Here is a 20,115-nt window from a genome sequence, read left to right as displayed (position 1 = left end):
AGAAGAGGAACAAAAGTCAATAGAAGAAAGAAAGAATACATATGTGTGAATGAGAGAGGTAGCGAGGTGCAAAGGTAGTGAAAGTAGAAGTTTAAATACCTGCAGTCAACCATCTGAAGCAATGGACAGTGCACAAGAGAGGTGAAGAAGAGTGTGTAGGCAGGGTGGAGCCAAGTGTCCGGGGTGATTTGTGACAGAAGGATATCAGCGAGTGTGAAAGGGAAGGTTTACAAGGTGGTAGTGAGACATGCTATGATGTATAGTTTGGAGATAGCTGAAATGACTAAAACACAGCAGTCCGAATTGCAGGTGGCAGTCGAAGATGAACTAAAGACGCTTCTTGGATAAAAGATGAAATGTCTCCAGATGCTTTCTCCCCCCCAAGCTCCATAGACTACGATGACCTGGTTGACTGAGAACCTTCACAGACAATCGAAGATGTAGTTTTCAGTGGGAGAGATCAGGATTTAGTAATGAGTACACAGAGGGAATAGCAGTTTGATGAGGTAAAGCTGAGATGGTTTAGACCTGCGAAAAGGGGAGATGGCAGATGTATCAGACAAAGGATCTTGAAGATGGAACTGCCAAGCAGCAGGAGAAGAGAAAGACAACAGAAAATATTCATGGATGTAGTTAAGGATGGTATGCAGAGGGTTTGTGTGACAGGGGATTCCTGGGATAGAGTGTGATGCAGGCAGATGATCTGCTTTCAATCTGCTCAGGCCAAAAGAAGAAGAAAAATATTGCTGGATATAGGCCCTATATAAAATTTATTTTTTGTGCTTGTGACAAAATAAAACTAAAACTGCAAGAGCACCCAGAAAGTGTGGACATCCACCAACTGCTGTTAAAAAATAATTTATTCCAAAGAAATAACACCATGCATGCCCCATGGGTGCAAAGTTCAAAACAGTGACTAGAAAAACATTCAGCAGTGATACGAGAAGATGGGCTATGGGGGGCTCCTTTCTGAAGACATTTTTCGTGTCAAACACTTTTATACCGTTACTCTTCTTTTTTTGTATTGGTTTAAGGTAGAGAGCTTTATGTAAATATGTCAGGTACCACAGGCACCAGGTTCAATGTACACTCATTGGCCACTTTATTAAATAAACATTGCTAGTACTGGGTTGGACCCTCTTTTTCCTTCAGAACTGCCTTCATTCTTCGTGGCATAGATTCAACAAGGTGCTGGAAACATTCCTCAGAAATGTTATTCCATTTAAATATGAACGAATCACAGAGTTGCTGCAGATTTGTCTGCTGCACATCCATCATACCAATCTCCTGGTCAACCAACTCCCAGAGATTGAGATCTGATAATTGTGGAGACAGATCTGGGCTTCATTTCTTTACATATTAACAGGGCACCGACAGATTGTGGGTGAAAAAAACATTTATTATATTTTAAAAAGGAGTTCATTCTATACATTAATGATGAATTAAAAAAAATAAAATAAAATCCTAAGTTATTTAAAACATATTGACACACACAAAAAAAGATAATCAAAACAATGGTTATATAACATTTTTTTATAATGTTATACTCAAAATGCATTTAAAAAAACAAACAAAAAAAAAACCCCTCAGTGGCTCCCTATGATAAGTGCACTGGCAGCCCGTATACCACGGGCGCAGAGCCTATCAGATATTTCAAGTGAGTGGCCTGCCGAGACGACCCCATGAAGTCGAGGAGTGGTGCCCCGGAGCCAGCAGAAAACCACGACTCTAACAAGGCCTTGGTGAAGCGATCAATATCCCGATCTGTGACATCCCAGAGATTTCCCAAGATGAATGGGCTAAAACAAGCAAACAAAAAAAAAAAAAAAAAAAAAAAAAATCAAAAGGATGATGACCATAAGACATGTTACAAACTAGATACTCTACAGCATAGGTGTCGAACTCTGGCCCGCGGGCCAAATTTGGCCCGCAGCCTACTTACATTTGGCCCGCGAAGCCATACCAAATTACTATCAGAGCTGGCCTACTGGTATTATACAGCTAATATATATATTGTTTAGTATAAAGCTTTGCTTGTTCCATATTCAGTTTTTCAGCAAACGTGTTTGAGTCCATAAGAAAAGATTCATTCTTATATCTGGAGGAATAAATATATTTCAATAAATATTAACGTTAGCCCGCGACTTTGTTCCAGTTTGAATTTTGGCCCACTGTGTATTTGAGTTTGACACCCCTGCTCTACAGGATGGGCCATTTATATGGATACAGCGTAATAAAATGGGAATGGTTGGTGATATTAAAGTCCTGTTTGTGGCACATTAGTATATGTGAGGGGGCAAACTCCTCAAGATGGGTGGTGACCATGGTGGCCATTTAGAAGTCGGCCATCTTGGATACAACTTTTGAATTTTTCCCCAATAGGAAGAGGGCCATGTGACACATCAAACTTATTGGTAATGTCACAAGAAAAAACAATGGTGTGCTTGGTTTCAATGTAACTTTATTCTTTCATGAGTTATTTACAAGTTTCTCTTTGTTCACAGCCATTGACATGTCGAAGAGGTTAACACGTGAGGAGCGGATCGAAATTGTGTTGATATCTGGTGAACGCAGTAACCGGGTCATTGCAGCAGATTTCAATGCAAGACGCCCTACGAGACCACCCATCTCCCATGCTACAGTCAGCAAACTGCTCGCTAACTTTCATGTCACTGGAGAGTGGCATTAGTCGAACATCCCTTCGGTGGATATTAGCTACTCACAAATGGCACCCTTACAAACTCCAGCTGCTGCAGCATCTCACCGAGGATGACCCAGATTGGCACACAGAATTTGCAGAATGGGCAAAACAAAAATTGGAACAGGACCCTCAGTTCACGCAGAAGATTTTGTTCAGTGATGAGGCAAACTTTAACGTGAATGGTGAAGTTAAACAAAACCACCGCTATTGGTCTGACACTAACGCACATTGGATGGATCCCTCCAAGACTGTTGGAACAACAAAAGTGATGGTGTGGTATATGGGGTACAACGATAGTGGGTCCATTCTTCATCCATGGAAACCTCAAGGCCACTGGATATTTGAAATTGCTACATGATGATGTGTTTCCCTCTTTATGCACTGAAGCTGGCAGGTTCCCTGAGTTTTTCCAGAAGATGGTGCACCACCACATTATGGGTGCCAGGTCCGAGCATTCCTAGATGAACAGTTTCCTGGAAAGTGGATTGGTCGTCGTGGGCCAGTTGAATGGCCCCCAAGGTCTCCCGATCTGACCCCCTTAGACTTTTATCTTTGGGGTCATCTGAAGGCAATTGTCTATAGTGTGAAGATACGAGATGTACAGCACCTGAAACTACGGATACCGGATGCCTGTGCTGGCATTTCTCCTGCGGTGTTGCTATCAGTGTGTGAAGAGTGGGAGAAGTATAAATGGATTAACTTGTTATGTGAAGCCAAAGCAAGCAGCTGAGAAGGAACTGCAGTCAAAATAGATTTTGATTGAAACAAGATATTTTACCTGTATTTATAAAAACAAATGTACATCCATTAGATTCTATTTTTTAGATTTAGGGACCACTGTTCTTTATTAAAATGATTTCTGTCAGTTTACAAAATAAGCCTTGTATTGCCTTAAAATTATCCCTTAAATAAAGTCAGTATGCAGTTTTCTGACAAACTTGAACAGTTCACTGGATATAAGTGACTCAATTTGACTCTCAGACACAACTGTGTTTGTTTATGTAATTACTGTATATAAAAAAAACAAAACAACCTATTGTTTATATTCACATTCACAATGGGCAGCACATTGAACACTTTTTATAAGTGGTCATAAACTTGTAAATAACTCATGAAAGAATAAAGTTACGTTGAAACCAAGCACACCATTGTTTTTCTTGTGACATTACCAATAAGTTTGATGTGTCACATGGCCCTCTTCCTATTGAAAAAAACAAAAGTTGTATCCAAGATGGCCGACTTCTAAATGGCCACCATGGTCACCACCCATCTTGAGGAGTTTGCCCCCTCACATATACTAATGTGCCACAAACAGGACTTTAATGTCACCAACCATTCCCGTTTTATTACGGTGTATCCATATAAATGGCCCACCCTGTACATAAGATTCCCAAATATTCCTTCTGTTAACAACAGTTTGTTTCAAAAAAATTGCAATTAAATCTGCAACAGCAGTATTAAAAAAAATATATTATTTATGTTTATTTTTCTTTATTTAAATTTTTGTTTTTAGGTTGTAATCATAAGTACTTTGTAGTGCACAAGTTAAAAATAAATGCATACAATGAAAAGGTTTCACATCAGCTATTATAACTTGCTTCAGCCATCAAAAGGAAATGCTGTGCATTTCATATGATCACGTTATCCAGTTTTCATTCAGCTGCACATGAATGAAAATGCAAAAATATCTTACCAGCCTGCTATGATGTAATTTAGCACAATGCCATTTCCTTCCTGCTGCCCCCGGACAGCCAGGGCTCCGCTGCTGCAGCCAAACAGCAGAGATGCTGCCCTCAGCGGCCGTTTGAGAACAGCCTGGCTGTCCAGGAATCGGGCTCCTGCTCCATGGCCCACATAACTAAAATCATGGAGAGATAGATTAAAAAAAGTGAAACTCGCAAAACGAACAGAAAGAAAAAAATAAAATAAAATAAAATAGAAATACAAGGTAAAAAAAGATGGATGGAAATCTGTTGACAGAACTGAATGTTACGAAAAACAAGCCCTAATTATGTAAAATAGAATGACTATTATATGTTTGACAAAGAGAAAGTTTTATTTTTGATTAAGAAATCAGTCCCAGTGTGAACCATCTACAGTAAAGCTCAGGGTCACCATCCAGACACCTTCACTTTCTGCACACTGCCCCTTACTTATCTCCAGAAGGCCCTCAAAGTAGCACATTAAGCTTTGGGTCTTTTTGTACACATCTCTACATAGGGCTGTTCGATATAATGATATATATCGGATGACGATATAAAAACGTCTATCGTTTCATTTTACGCTATCGTTTGTTTCGTGGTGTCGCAAAATAAAACAATATTTTTTTCATCGTTCTGATGGTCACTGTAGTGGCTATATTAATTTCTTAAAGTTCTCTCTTTCTCTTATATTTAATATAACCACACTACAGACGGACAAGCGCCTGTTTTTACGGGTTGTCGTTAGCAACAACGATGGTAAAACCAGACTTGTCCTCAAGCTACTCCAACAAGACCGTGGCTGAATTATTTTTACTAATAGAAAAACTTTCACCCCAACCTCTTTCCTTTAAGCCCTGACAGATACACCAATAGCATGATGCTGCCAAGATGAGAGTATTACCCAAGTGATGAAGTGCCTTGGAGTCCGTCACAGTGCTTAGTGGTCTGCTTACAGAATTAATTTTTACAAGTATGTATATATATGTAGTTCATTCAGGTTGACATTATTGGTTTTAATGTGTTTTTAAGGGAGACCCTTTTTTTTTTCTTTTTAAAGAATTTTAAAGTGAATCTTGAAGAGAGAAAAATGTTCAAACAAAGGGGTTTGAATCAGTAGTTAATTTTTACTTGAAAAACTGAAACTCACATGTAGACGTCTTTTGTAGAAACAGCTTCTTCTAGTCGGCCCAAGGCAGGTGCAACTCCACACACTCCTTCCCAGTCCGGTTTGCTTTAATGAGAATAGAAAACTGAACTGATGAAAAACATTTATGCATGGACTTGTGCTCAATTACTGATATGTTTCAGTCTCACCTGCAAAACCAGTCTTTGAAACGCTCCTGGGAGTTTCCTAAATTGTCATCAGGATCGAGCACATAAAACACTTTCTTTGCATCCACACCACGCCTCAAAATAGACTCGGAGTCAGTCTAAAAGAATGATTGAAATAATGATAACATTGCGACTATTGAAATCAACTATTTCATTAGCAATACAGACACTTTGCATTAATCCTTGACAGCATGGGAATGTCTTTATTAGCATTGCAGTTAATGAGAGGTGTGAATGTTAAACGCCTTAACATACATGTATGAGTCCTACCTGACAGTTATAGAGCTTAATCATACCTCTTTTTGAATGCTCAGTCCAAGCAGCGAGTGCAGAGAAGGCATCCGACTTACAGAGCTAGACTTTAAGACGGGAATGCTCTCCCATGGCAACTTCTGAAGGTACTGCAGCAAAAAGCACAAAAGCTGATAAGCAGCAAATACTTTGTCTTCTCACAAGTGATACAATGCAGTGATGCTTTTCAACTTGTAGTGACACACATGCCTGCATTAGCTATAAAAGTGAATTCAGTATTTCACAGAGATGATGATGAAACCAACCTTGTCAAGGATTAGAACCACATGATTTCGGGGCTCATCCCTCTGTAAGAGCTGGGACACAGCAGTGTGAAGAAGCTGATCACACTCAGTGTCCCACTGTGGAGAAACTCCTAGAGTGAATCTTTTCAAATCGTCTTCAGATAGCACAGGAGATGCAGAAAGCAGAACCTAAGACAAGTCAGAGGCATTAGTGGTCAGAATAATCGATTAACCTGATGTTAAAGATCCATGGAAATGAAACAAAAACAAACAAAAAAACACCACCTTCAACATCTCTTCTTGCACTGGCACCCCCCTTGCAGATAATGCCTTGTAAAGGTGTTGGGTCTGTTTGGAAAGCTCAGCATCCAGTGAAAGGGGTAGAAGGAAGGTTCTCCAGCATCCAAGCAACTTCTCCATGTCCTTCAAGAGTTGCTGAAGGTGAGATAGCAAAATGTTTTCACTTTAAAAGAACGCTCTAAAACAGCAATTCACATTGCTCATAGAAATTTTGTTTCTATGACACTTTTTGGTCTAAATGACTGTTTAACAAAATCAAAGTAGGTGAATAATGCAGGCACTATGAAGTCCAGCAACGTCATTTATCTTTAATACTGACCTCAACTCGAGAGTCGAGAGTCCTGCGGCCCTCCCACCACTTGGCTTTCTCAGACACACAGCTCACAACCTTCTGCTCGACCAGAATACTATCCATCTCCTGGACTAACTGGCTAATGGGATGCTGCACAACAGAAAGTCAAAGTTAGTCATTGTCTGTTAAAAATATGATTTAAAGGTCTTATAAACAAAGCTGGACAAAGCACTGGGGCTGCTGCTGTTGAGTGTCACGACTGAGGCATGAAGTCACAGAACCAAACAAAGTATTTAAATTCAGGGGTCAGATTATGACAGTAATAAAATTCCCTTACTTGATTGTTTCTAGATTTAAGCTCCCTAGTAGATGCACCTGTGCTATGAATTTGAAAATCCTAGGTGACTTCTTTCTTAAGCTATTGCATTCACAAGACTTTCAGAAAACTTGACCTCTGACGTTGACGAGACAAAGTTGTCTGAGATTTTTAATAGATACACTTATGGTATAAAAATCTTACGTCTCCTTGTTCATGTTATCGTGTTCACAAAGTTGGGTGGTAATACCCCATCAGTCTTTTTATGGCTGAGAGGTAAAAACTATGTTAGTTTACATTTTCATTTTGCTTTGAAGGAAGAAAATAGATCAACAGTCTGCTGAAAACCTTCACCTTTTGTTTAGATGTGTCAATATAAACTGTGACAGGAGCAGAACTTTTCTCCAGACGTGTCAGCATGATGCTGTTGCTCATTTCTCCTGGTTTGACTCCCATTACAGACATGACACATGCAGTCACTCCTAAAACAGAAAGTATAGACAGAGAAACTGTCAAATGATGTTATTTAGGTCACATTGATAATGCAAACTCTGCTTTTACTTAGCTTAGCCTTTCAAATGCTAAAGATTCTGACATAGTTGGGCTATGGATGCTAAAATAGAAGACGCTCACTGCTGTCAGGGTAGCAAGAGAAATCAAAGAAAGTATTATTCTACCTGAAGGAAGGTGCTGGATTTGTTGGATAAACTCTTGGCCGTGGGTCTCTGGAAAAGTCGAGGGGTCAGCTGTTGGGAATAAAAAGATGTTCTCCATCTGAGCCAGCCTCTGTTCACACACAGTCTGAGTGAGCTCATTCAGACTCAGAGTATGCATCTTGTCCTCCAGCTCACTGGAAGCCTTTTTCAGCTTTCTATTACAATAGAAATGACGGGTGTCAGAAAATAGAATGTCATGAGTGGAAAATCATAAATTGACACTTCATATTACAGGTGCTTACTTGAGACAACTGGCTATATGCCTGATTGTGCGATGCCGACTTGTGATGCCCACAGAATGGCTATGTAGCATTGCTGTGGTTATAGAGTTTTGCTGTCCCGTGGTCAAGGCCAAAAGAGCACACAGGGTCGGATAAAGAGTGGGAGGGGGGAAGTGCTGAAGAGTCAACCACGCTGAACGGAGCAATGACTGAACATCCTCCAAAGTGAGATTGTCTGAAAAAAAGATGTTAAGGATGAACCTTCATTAGGGACTCCACATCTAATATATTACTTCCATGTTTATTTTTCTATTGTTGTGGCCCTTTTTTGACACTTTGGATCAGATAATTACATTTTAAAACTTAAAAACAGTGTTAACATACAAATCTGGTTTACAGTCGTGGTATAGGGCTGCTCGATTATGGCAAAAATGATAATCACGATTATTTGACGATATTTATTTAACCCTTTAAGACCTACTATAGAACCAAGTCCACCAGAGCTTATATTATTTTTTTACATGCTGTAGTGCCATTTGTGGGAGCATTTCAAGTTGCTATACATCAATACAACTGTTATAGCCCATATTTTAATAATATGTATGCATTAAGTGCATAGTAATTACATAAATTGCAAAAAAGTGCAATAAACTACAAAAAAAATTGAAAATCGCTTTTGTTTTGTTTACATATATTTCTACTTGGAGAAATTTAAGAGGTTTATCCCTCAAAACTTTAAATACAATAAAGTTGCAAAAAATAGTTTACAACAACAGGAAATTTATTTTGAGTGTCTTCATAGTTTTATTTTGGAGATACAGCAATTTTTATATACTGCAGGAAAAACAAAAAACAATCCTATGATGCAAATTTGCAAAGAAAACAGCATGTGCATCATTTCACTGTGGGAAGTGTTAGGAACAGCTGATAGGAACGGCAAAGCGTGTTTCTGGAATATTATGTTTTTGTTCCTGCAAGCGCTTTTTATGCAATTTTTGCAAAGCTATATGTGGAACGAAACCGTGACCGAGGACAAGCTGATGGCCTCAGATGTAAGTACAACTCCTCCGGTTTCATATGCAAAACAAATTATTGCGCTAGCTTACACGGTTCAGGTTCTACAGGGATTTAACAATAGTTACGCAAAACGGAGCGTGCTGCTCTGACCGGCTTTAAAGGGTTAACAATGACTTTAAAAAAATAATATAAAATAGTGTGCAACACCACTGAAGTTTGTTTTTTTTTAAACTCTCTTTTCAACCAACGGCAGTCACTCTCCAAATAACTTCTGCTTAGCTTTCCGAGCTTCCCTCGGGTCCTCTTAATCAGCGGTCTCCAACCTTTTTTGCGCCACGGACCGGTTTATGCCCGACAATATTTTCACGGACCGGCCTTTAAGGTGTCGCGGATAAATGAGGGAGGGGCTAATAATCGGCTCAGTCATTTTTAATGATCGTTGAAAGCCCAGATCGTAATCGTGATTAAAATTCGATTAATTGAGCAGCCCTATCGTGGTATCATAGCCCTTGTTTTACTTTATAAAGCAACCCTTCCTTTATAGTACTTGAACTCATTTTACATTGGGTGCCAGCAAAAGGAAAACAATCATAAGATACAAGTATAAAATCCAGTCCATTATTAATACTGCATCATCTGATATTGGCTCACCTGGCCTGCTGTCTGCATGAGAGAGGTGGATTTGTGCATTCTCTCTCAGATGACCTCTGCTTCTGAGAACCAACAGCTCATCTCTCTCCAGATTACCGCACATATCCCTCCGCAGCACCTCAAAATCCACGTCTGGAGAAACAGTCAAGATATTCTGTTAGAGACTATAGTGACCACTATCCTTCTCTCACCCCAACCGGTCGCAGCAGATGGCCGCCCCTCCCTGAGCCTGGTTCTGCCGGAGGTTTCTTCCTGTTAAAAGGGAGTTTTCCCTTCCCACTGTCGCCAAAGTGCTTGCTCATAGGGGGTCATATGATTGTTGGGTTTTTCTCTGTATCTATGAAGCGCCTTGAGGCGACTTTTGTTGTGATTTGGCGCTATATAAATAAAATTGAATTGAATTGAATTATCGATATTTGTATTTGCTTGCGGATATTTGTTCCTCAAGTAAATGTTGTGAAAACTACAACTACGCACTTTACTGACAAGGGAGTTAGGGAGAAACTTCTCTGTAATCTGAATTCACTGATGTAATTTAAAAACAAAACAGCAATACATGTGAATGACTGACATGTAGATGTTCCAAAATGTGCACAAAATACATACTGTTATCTTTACTTGCAGCTGAATTGTCCTCAGCATCTGATGTCCTAAGTTGTTCAATGCTCATGTCCAGAATTTCTGGAGTTTCCTCCTCAATGGTCCTCATTGTGTCTGGTTCCTCCACAGCAGCTGCGGAAACTTGTTTTCTGGTTCTTCTTGTTGAACCAGGCCGACAGACCAATGTCTCGTCCTCAGAAGAAGCAGCACGAGGGACCACGGTGCTTTTTTTTCCTCTAACCTGCCTCTTGGGGGGAACCTTCTCTGCAGGTGCATCTGGGGTTGTTTTGGTATTGTGGCCAGCTCTCCTAGCAGTTGTTCGTGTCTTAGAGGCTTCAGCTTTTACTTTGGGCTCTGCCTGCGCATTAGCCTCTGAGTCGCTTTCATCACTAAATTCCACCTATAATTAAAATTTAAAGACATTTTTCTTATTTTTGCATAAAATTGGAGTGCACATCATGAAATAATAAAATCTCACATCATTAGATGCTTACCTTGAAACGGGATTTCTTTGTTCGTTTAGGAGCAGCAGGCACAGGCTGAGCTTTGCCTTGAACTGGAGACAACTCTTCATACACATGAAACTGTAGCTTAGGAGCAGTCCTTGATGGTTTCTGCACTGAAGCAGGGCATCTTACCATCTGTACAGGAGTAAGGGCCAAAGTAGGTACCGCTGTGTTGAAGTCATAAGAGCTGAGCTCTTTAACAAAAGGATAACACTTTACAGTTACTGGTGTGATAGGAACCTGACTCTTTTCTTTGGTTGAGGAGCTTGTGACTTGAATCTTAGGTTTGACAGACCTGGTCTTCTTTGCCTCCTTTTTTGGATCAGCAGTAACTGAGTTTTTAATGACGTCTTTAGATTTTTTCAGTACAGATGCAGGAGGATCATTTTTCTGTTCTGATTTCAGGTCTTTGCCCTCTTTCGGCATATTCCAAGTCCAAGCTTTTGAGAAGAGCTCCTCAGGAGTGCATTCGTTTTTGGCAGCCAAGCTTATCAGGGATGCAATGGCTTTGGCTGTCATTAGGCCTGCTCTCACAGGCCTTAGCATTGGAGAAGGTGTAGACTCAACAAAAGCTAACCCAGCTTCCAGTATTTTCCATATAGCACAGACCTTGGTAAGGCTCGGATCTACCCCAGACAAAGCCATGTGCAGGTAAACACGGCCAACTATATCCTGCATTAGGGAGGGTTTAGAAATATGCTTGCCAGTATTGTACAGAGGGAAGAGTTTAGCCAATTTTACTCCAAGTTTGGCAGTAACAGTCTTAGAGCGGGATAATGTTGCCCATTGAAGTTTGGAGCTGACACTGGTGTCATTCGGATCCAGCTGAAGAAGCAGATCAGCTTGTGCAGCTGCCCAGCGAGCAGTGGCACGACCTAGACAGGGTTCAGAGCAGCAAGGGCACTGACATTCAGGTTCATGGGTCAGTGACGACAGCCAGCGGTGAGGCAGGGCTTTGAGAGGTGGAGAGCCGGACAGATCCTTCACTATAGGCTCTTTGGAGGTCCACCTGGTGCTCAAGATGTCCTTGAGATCATCCTCTATGGTTGGAAGAGGAGACTGAGGTCTCTGGACAGGACGACCTTTCCTTGGCTTGATTTTCACTTCAGCCCTCTGCACCTGATCAGAAAAGTCTTTGGGAAAACAAAAGAAAAAAAAAAGTTACAAAACAACAACCTTGCAACATATTTTATAATTTCACGTGGCCTCTGGTAAGTCCAGTCTCATTGTCTATTGTGACTCAATAACATGAAAAGCAACATTTCAGTTGTGATCATATCATTACCTTTTATTGGAAGTCAACACTATTAAACTAACATCTGGCCCCATGTGTTGGAGCTATACATTTACAGACCTGTGGAGCGCTCCAGAAGGTTTCTGACGATGTCCAAATCAGTTCTACTTTCATCTTTTTCTCCCTGCATCAGCTCCAACTCTGCTTTCATCACCAGCAACTCGGAACATCTACAAAACAAACAACAAAATAAAACACTGTTAACAGGAATTCATAATTTACTGTGCTCAGTGTAAAAAAAAAAAACAAAACAAGCCACAATAAAAATGTCACTTCAATACATTAACATCACCAATGTAGAAAGCATATAGACAAATATCTCATAAAAACTGCATTTTAACTCACTAAGATGTACATGTACATACTGGCTGAGTGTTTGAAGTTTTATGGCCAGTTTCAAGGCTTCTAGACACTGTAGTCTGGCGTCATTAATGGCCCCGCAGTCGCTCCTCACAGACACCATCTTCTTAGAACAGTTTAGCAGTTCTGCAAGCAGCTGCCACTTAAGTGCCAGGTTATCTCCTGCTCATAGGGGATAAGAAGGGAATAGGAAGACAGTTACAAGAGGCAAAACAAGCACCAATGACTTTCAGAATGAGGGACAAACATACCCTGGTTGATGAAAACCACGTTTGTGCTACTGTTGCTGCTGGTGGTAGTCCCATAGAGGCCCTTTCCTACCAAAGTAACCAGAAGGCTGCAAAGAAGCTTTAGGCTCTCGTACAGGGCACCATCTGAAGTACTTATACCTAAGAGATACATACACATGCATACATACATACTATAGGTGAAAACTTCTTCGCCATATTCTAACAATGCAAAATTAAAAACACACAAGGCCATCTGGCTCAAGAAAGAGTTGCAAGTGCTTCTAACCTTGTTCCATTATAAGATTTTTCTGAACTTGGGGAAGCAGAGCTGCATCTATGCTCAAAAAAGAAGCGCATGTTTGCAGAGTCCGTGCACGCAGCAAGTACCAGCTTTTTGACTGTTTCTGCTGCTGCTTTAGTTCCTTCAGCACTTCAATAAGGCAGCGAAGTCCACAGTCAATCTGAAATGGGAGCAAACGCAAGAAGGGCAATTAAAAGACAAAATCCCGCCAACAATGATAACTTGCAAGAATAATATGTTTTAGGAAAATCAAAATCAGTGGATTAATGTGAAGAATGCTACATACCTGCCCATTGTTGTAATGGCACTGAGCTTTCACCAGGATTGTCAGTAAGGACAAGGATGAAGATCCCTCTGCTGTGTTACTTGGGAGAACTGATTCCACTTGGTCTAGCTGTGTCTAAAAACAATATGGCGCATTTGGATATTGCCTCTTATTAAACAAAAGCATATAAAGTAAGAAAGGTTACTAAACGGCATGCATTACCTGCGCCAGTTCTGTGGAGCCCAAATCAAGAAGAATACTGGCTGAATGAATGAGCGAGCTGGCACAGGCCTCGTTATCAGCCAGTTTCCTTGAGAAGTCCGTCAAAATCTGGAGAGCCTTCAAAGCCTGGAGAGGCTAAACAACAGAAAACAAAACAGTTACAAGAAATCTCTCTGGCCATACACTTATGTTAAATAGTTATGATATCAAACTTTACCAGAATAATTATTATTTAACACACAAAAGGATTCAATCATGCCTTCTTTTTTTTTTCTTCCTTTTTTCTTTTTTTAAGTGGATGGAATTGGTGTTTAGATAACTTGCTGGAAACAAAAACATGGTCAGTGAATATTCTTGCAACACAGCAAACATACCATTACAGTGCAGCTTCAAAAAACAAAAAAAAAACAAAAACATGTTCAACCAATTAATTTTTCATTGGTTACCAAGTGGCAAAATGTGCTTCTAGAATGACTGATATTAGCAAAACGGAGCATAAAGAAAACATTTTACACATCCTGTGCTGTTACCTTTCCCATGAGTCTGAACAGTGTTGCAGTCACACCAATGGAACGACACGTCTCTTTTGGCTCTCTGACAGAAGGCAGGGTTTCACTCTGAAAAATAGTGGTCCAAATATCCAAAGCGCTTTCCAACGGCTGACACAACTCTGAAGACAAAAAAAAAAACAAGGAGGACTGTAAATATCACACAAACATATCCAGTAACAAACAATCAGTTTAGATTTGACTGACGGGGGGAAAAAAAATTTCTTACTGTGCTCTGCAGTCAGGTTGAAATGCAGCCCTTCATAAACCGGAATACTGTCCTGTGTTTTCTGCTTGTCTTCATAATCAAAATCATTGTTTCCTATGGAACTGGTCACACACTGTGTCTGCTCACGCAGCTCTTTCCTTTTTCTGTCACTATCAATGGCCTGGTTAAAAAAAGAAAGAAAAAAAAAAAAAAAACAAGCAACAATTAATCCAAACACAAACAAATAAGAAGTATCAAACTAACACCAGAAACATTATATAAAACGAGGAGGCAAGCTAATATGGCTGCTGTCCTTCTCTAAAGAGCCAATCGACTGCTGAACTGGGAAACAGCTTAGCCACTTATGTTCGTGAAACATATCATGAAACTGTGCACGTGCACATGCAGAGTATAAAGCTTTTAAAAAGTATTTCGGGACAAGTCATCAGACTTTGATGTCTGGTCTTTACTGGACTCAACTGCTGATTCCATACACAGTTCCCTTAAAATTAAAATATATGTCTCTCTTCCCATTCATTTGAATAGGGACCTCTAAATAACCTCTCATGGCTTCCACTATGCAAACCGGACTTTACACTTTCAGTTTTACTCCTTCTCACACCTTTGTGCAAACAAACAACAGCAATCCACAAAAACAAGCAGATGATTGATGACACAGCGCTCACCTCCTGAAGGTTCTTCTCCAGAGTGCAGATGTAAAGCCATAGCAAAGCATGGGCTTTGTCATCCTTCAGTTTGTCTGCATTCTCTGGAGTCTCTGGTTCTTCATCAAGAAGTCGTAGAGCTTCGTGAATAAAATCCACTGCTGAGCTGTGTACACAAATAATATAACATAATGAGCACAGAGAAAACATTTACTTTCCATAGATGGTGATAACCCAAGTACACAGTTTGGTGGTACACTAAAGAATGTGTTTTGTCTCTCAAGGACCAGAGTTCATTAGAACTGGTGCAAAAAAAAAAAAGTTCTTACCAGTCAGTCTGTTCACTGAAATCCTGGAAGCACACAACTTTGGCCATTTCACAGAGGTAAACAGCCCGCAGATGTATATGGGAACTCTCCTCGTGACAGATATCCAACAGATCACACAGAGTGTTGTACCGTTCCTGGGCTGTATCTCCTGGCATCTCCTTGTAAGCACTAAGCTCTTCCTCCAAAAGGCGCAGCATTACATTCTCATCAGGTACATCAGGACCAAAACCGTCACGCAACGTCCTGCTCAAGAAATGGCCAACACAAAACAAGCATTTATCTTTTGTTAAATCAATATTCTACTCATTTAATATTGTTAGAAAAGACAAATCTAAGACAAGCATACAATAAAAGTCACTTCATTAGTCCTTGTTTGTACCTGAGCCTAATGTCTTCTTCAGAATTACACGCTGCATCAGTCTTTGTTTTCACCCACAGCGATACAGGTTCAGTCATGTGAGCAGTGATTTTGTCCCCCAAAGCCTTCAGCCACAGGATCACCCAGTCCAGAGCTCGATCATACTGCCCAGTCCGCCGTGAAGTTTGCACAGCCAGCATGAAGGGCCGGCTCAACTGATCACAAACCGTAAAACCAGACATTTTAAAGTACTGCAAATATTTAGCAAATATAATAAATTTCCCATACATTACGTTGGTTTCATTCGTAAACCAACTGCTGCAGTCTGCATACTAATGTTAGTCATAAACCCCCAAATTTTCCCCTAGCTGTGCCTCACTACAAAATATGACCAGAGATATAAGATTACACAATCATTAAAGAACACTTACCCTATCCACAGAGAGAGAGGCAGGGCAATTTTTGCACAGATCCCTGCAGAGGATTTCAACTAGGATAAAGGCTTTGTCATAGAGACGTCTGTTGTACAACCCACAAGCCAAGTTGCTCACAGCAATTACTAGAAGACACATGAACACAAAATGACAAATAAAAAAAAGGCACAAAAACCCTGACCAAATAAACTGAACTATTTACCTCATGGTATTTCTTATTTGAGCTAGAGACAAAAGAAAGTCAACAAAACTTTCATGTAATTACATTCTTTAAAAGCAGTTTTGTTACCTGACGTTTCATTTATGCCCGTCAGGAAAAATCCTTCTATCTAAAGTATGGTATAATTTAAGGAACCCTTTCATATAATTTCATTTCAAGTGAACTGACAACATTAATAACAGAAAATCACCTGCTTTGATGACAAGGTTTTCACTAGACAGTTTATGCAGTTCTGTCATCATCAGTCCAGCTGTGGCTTGGCAGTAGAGCAGCACTCTTTCCAGTGTGTCACTGTCCTCCAGCTACGTACAACAAATCACAACCAACAGTTAAACCAAGTACAATCAGAACTGGGAAAAAACAAAACAAAAGCAAAACAAAAAAACAAAAACAAAACAACCACACAGAAATATATGATTTTTCAGTTTTGCCAACACCATCATCATCTACAGAAACACCTTAGACTGTATGTGCACAACTCAAACAGTAATAAACCAGAGCAATTCTATTATCTATAACAGTGGTTAACAAGCGGCTTTCTCTTTTTGAATTTGTTTACCAAAATGTTTTACTTTAACAAAAAAAAAAAAAAAAAAAAAAAAAGAAGCTATAAAGCAAGAACTTTCCAAGTTCAGTTTAAGAGAAAATTAAAAAAAAAAAAAAAAAAAAAAAAAAATCATTCTATATTTTTCCCTGGTCATCCATGCCCCTCCTGCAGTCGTTCTAATCCCCACAGCTCTAACTGCATACTGGTATAAGTATTGGCAGACAAAGGGCGACCGTGGCTCAGGGGGTTGGGAAGCGTATCTGTAACCGGAAGGTCGCCGGTTCGATCCCCGGGCTCTCTGTCTCGGTCGTTGTGTCCTTGGGCAAGACACTTTACCTTACTGCCTACTGGTGTTGGCCAGAGGGGCCGATGGCGCGATATGGCAGCCTCGCTTCTGTCAGTCTGCCCCAGGGCAGCTGTGGCTACAACTGTAGCTTGCCTCCACCAGTGTGTGAATGTGAGAGTGAATGAATAATGGCATTGTAAAGCGCTTTGGGTGCCTTGAAAAGCGCTATATAAATCCAATCCATTATTTTTTTTTTTTTCCTCTTTCTTCTTTGCTAAATTAAAAAACAAAATCAACAACAACAAAACAACAACAGTAAAAGAAGAAGAGCAAAAGAAAGTTATTAACAGCACAATGTAATTATAAGAGAAAATATCTAGTTGGGTCTTAGTTTTGTTACTTTCCTTGAAAAACATAATCAAAACAATGTTATGTTGTCACTCTACCCATCCCTACTTACCTCAGATGCAAGCATGCTCTCGTAGGCAAACTCAAAGCCTTTGTAAATACTGAAGCAAAGTGACTTCTGTAGTCTGCTGCACTCGGTCTGGCATGACAAGTTCTGAAAAAATAAATGTAATAATAATAAAAAAAGCACTTATAATCAGGAAAAAGTCAGTTTTTCCAAACTTCAACCTATTTTGACTCGTCAGAGGCAATGCTAACCTTGTTTAGTATCCTCATTACGCACTCTTGGTGTTCCTCAAAAAAAGAAAACAAAGCCAGTAGCACCGGTCCACTTAAACCCTTGTCATACCCACTGTCGACAGCCCACACAACAAAGCTGCACCCTTCCAGAAATGCATGACCTTCTCTGTCACCCAGGTTACCAGAGACTGATCTCACGGCCCTAGCACACTCTGTTAAAGCCTGGCGAGCCTCATCACCTGCTTTCACTGTTGAATGAATCATTACTCCCCATTTGGCAAGCACCACTGCTGTACACTGACAGCTAAGAAACTCTGAGGCCTTTCTCTCAATTTCACTCAGGAAGGAGGAGGCCAGCCTGTGGTGGCCAGCCTTACACAGCACCTTCAATATAATCAGCACCATTTCAGAAAGCACGTAAAAACGTGATGCTGCACGCTGCTTTGAGTAGTCTTGATCACCAGTCCAACATGTGTTAAAAAGTGTGTTCATTTCCTGTAGAAGAATGGAGGTATCCTCCTTTGTCATCACTCCACAGCTACTCTCAAATTCAGTGATGATATCTTCAATGTATACGACAGCTTTAGGCAGAGATGGAGTTGCATTTTCAGTGTCCAAAAGCAAAAGAAAGCTCAAAGCCTGCATCTGGCAGCGCAGTCTGTCTTGAGGATTTAAGATTTTCTTGTCTTTGGCAGCAGATAGTCCGTTCCACAGCACGGAAAAACAGCTCCTCACAAGAACACAGTAGTCTTCTTCATCCTACAGAAAATACAAATCTTGTTAAATTATTAATTTTTCAACTCAATGTCAGACATACTTCACAAGACACTCTTGTAGAGAAAGCAACGCATACCTGTTGGGCTTTAGAAAGACGACTGTAAAGTAGTCCAGCTATGTGGCTGCACAGAGTGTGAACTTCTATGCTGCTTAGCTTTTTGACAATATGGAAAACAATCTTTTCCATGTATAAGGGGTTGCTCTGAGGCACAAGTGCTGCAAAGATGTCATAGCCATGAAGAGAAAGCTCCATCAGTTTCACCAACTGACCGATGTGCTCCAAGTCAAGGCCTCCAACTCCAAGTTGATGGTTACAAGCTCTGATGATCCGGTCACACAGTGTGCGACCCTGAAGCCCGGGCTTACCCTTTACATAATTCTGCAAAATAAAGACCATACATAAATAAATCCAGCTTTCAAATCGAGAACGTAGAGGCAATTAATAATGGATTAATATAGGTACATTAACAGCTTGCGTCAGACTAGCAATTTAACGTGAATTCTAAAGTTAATAGCATTCTTCTTAATAAACTGGTCCCAACCTCGAGTTCGTGGAATAAAAGTTCCGTTTCTCTCACGGAAGCAGTCCGCTTGATGTATTCGTCCACCTTTAAACACTTCATGACGACAGCTGTGGAAAACACGTTAGCCAAGAGTAAATAAAAGATAACTTAAACTTCAACACAGTGGCTAGCCTAGTTAGCGTTAGCAACAACGTCAATACACTATGACGCTATAACAGACTTTTAACCGAGAACAGTTACTGCGACTTACTTGAAGGTCGACGTCTTTAAAAATGTTTTTTGTGCGTACGGTAGATAAACAGGTTTTTAGCTGCCCGCAATAAGCAACATTTCCACAATAGCGTAATGTTGTTTTTAATAGTGTACGTTAAAAAAATTACTATCAATGTCCGCCGCTTTCCTCTCACAGAATTTACTCCCCCGCTCACTGTTTTTAAAAGATCGTTGAAGACCAATCCGACAAGACATCCGTTTTAGCCGGAAACAGAATGAATTATGGGTACCGTAGTTTTATTGAGTCTCACTGCATATAAATCGTACATTAGCCGGAAAAATGCAGAAATCACACTGAGAACTCATTGTCAAAATCTTAAATTAAGAAAAATATTACAAGCAGTAATTAAACTTTATGCTTATAAATAATTATACATGTCCATTGTCGTATTATATATTAAATTGAGGAACACATGTTTGTAAACTATTAAATAACGCCATGGGGGTGTAAATAGTATTTCATCCTACTCCTTACTAGACATTTAAATTGTGTGGCATATGGAGTTATTCATGGTGACTTAATTTTGTTTTGATTTTTACTTTGTTTTCTGTTGCTCTTTTATTTATATTTACATGTTTCAAATGAAACAGTCAATCACAATCTATTTTCAGCCCATATAAATCAAAGATATACCTTTAACATATAAATGAAATAATGAGCTTAGTGCCATGTTGTACTTAATTATCATAATTATTAATAATAATTAATTATTAATTAATAACAATGCACAGTGA

General features: G+C 39.9%; 1 protein-coding gene across 1 annotated transcript; it reads right to left on the bottom strand.

Annotated features, from left to right (window-relative positions):
• Positions 1 to 870: 870 nt before the first annotated feature.
• Positions 871 to 19,566, bottom strand: espl1 (extra spindle pole bodies like 1, separase). Its single transcript, XM_082532989.1, has 32 exons — positions 19,358 to 19,566; positions 19,126 to 19,214; positions 18,660 to 18,962; positions 17,825 to 18,565; positions 17,619 to 17,720; positions 16,516 to 16,627; positions 16,103 to 16,230; positions 15,693 to 15,886; positions 15,314 to 15,556; positions 15,006 to 15,150; positions 14,341 to 14,500; positions 14,094 to 14,233; positions 13,564 to 13,698; positions 13,363 to 13,476; positions 13,062 to 13,236; positions 12,797 to 12,934; positions 12,551 to 12,707; positions 12,246 to 12,355; positions 10,880 to 12,024; positions 10,392 to 10,785; positions 9,786 to 9,917; positions 8,139 to 8,352; positions 7,858 to 8,051; positions 7,535 to 7,662; positions 6,892 to 7,014; positions 6,558 to 6,707; positions 6,294 to 6,461; positions 6,033 to 6,137; positions 5,719 to 5,834; positions 5,552 to 5,635; positions 4,395 to 4,559; positions 871 to 1,799 (listed from the first exon to the last, which is right to left on the bottom strand). The coding sequence occupies exons 2-32, from the start codon at positions 19,204 to 19,206 to the stop codon at positions 1,598 to 1,600; spliced, it is 6,498 nt and encodes a 2,165-aa protein (XP_082389115.1). The 5' UTR covers positions 19,207 to 19,214; positions 19,358 to 19,566; the 3' UTR covers positions 871 to 1,597.
• Between the last annotated feature and the right edge of the window lie 549 nt (positions 19,567 to 20,115).

The sequence above is a fragment of the Aulonocara stuartgranti genome (assembly GCF_965226115.1).
Source record: "Aulonocara stuartgranti genome assembly, chromosome: 5".
NCBI classification, from domain to species: Eukaryota; Metazoa; Chordata; class Actinopteri; order Cichliformes; family Cichlidae; genus Aulonocara; species Aulonocara stuartgranti.
The sequence above is the reverse complement of the archived record's forward strand: the minus strand, read 5'-3'. Positions and strand labels throughout refer to the sequence as shown.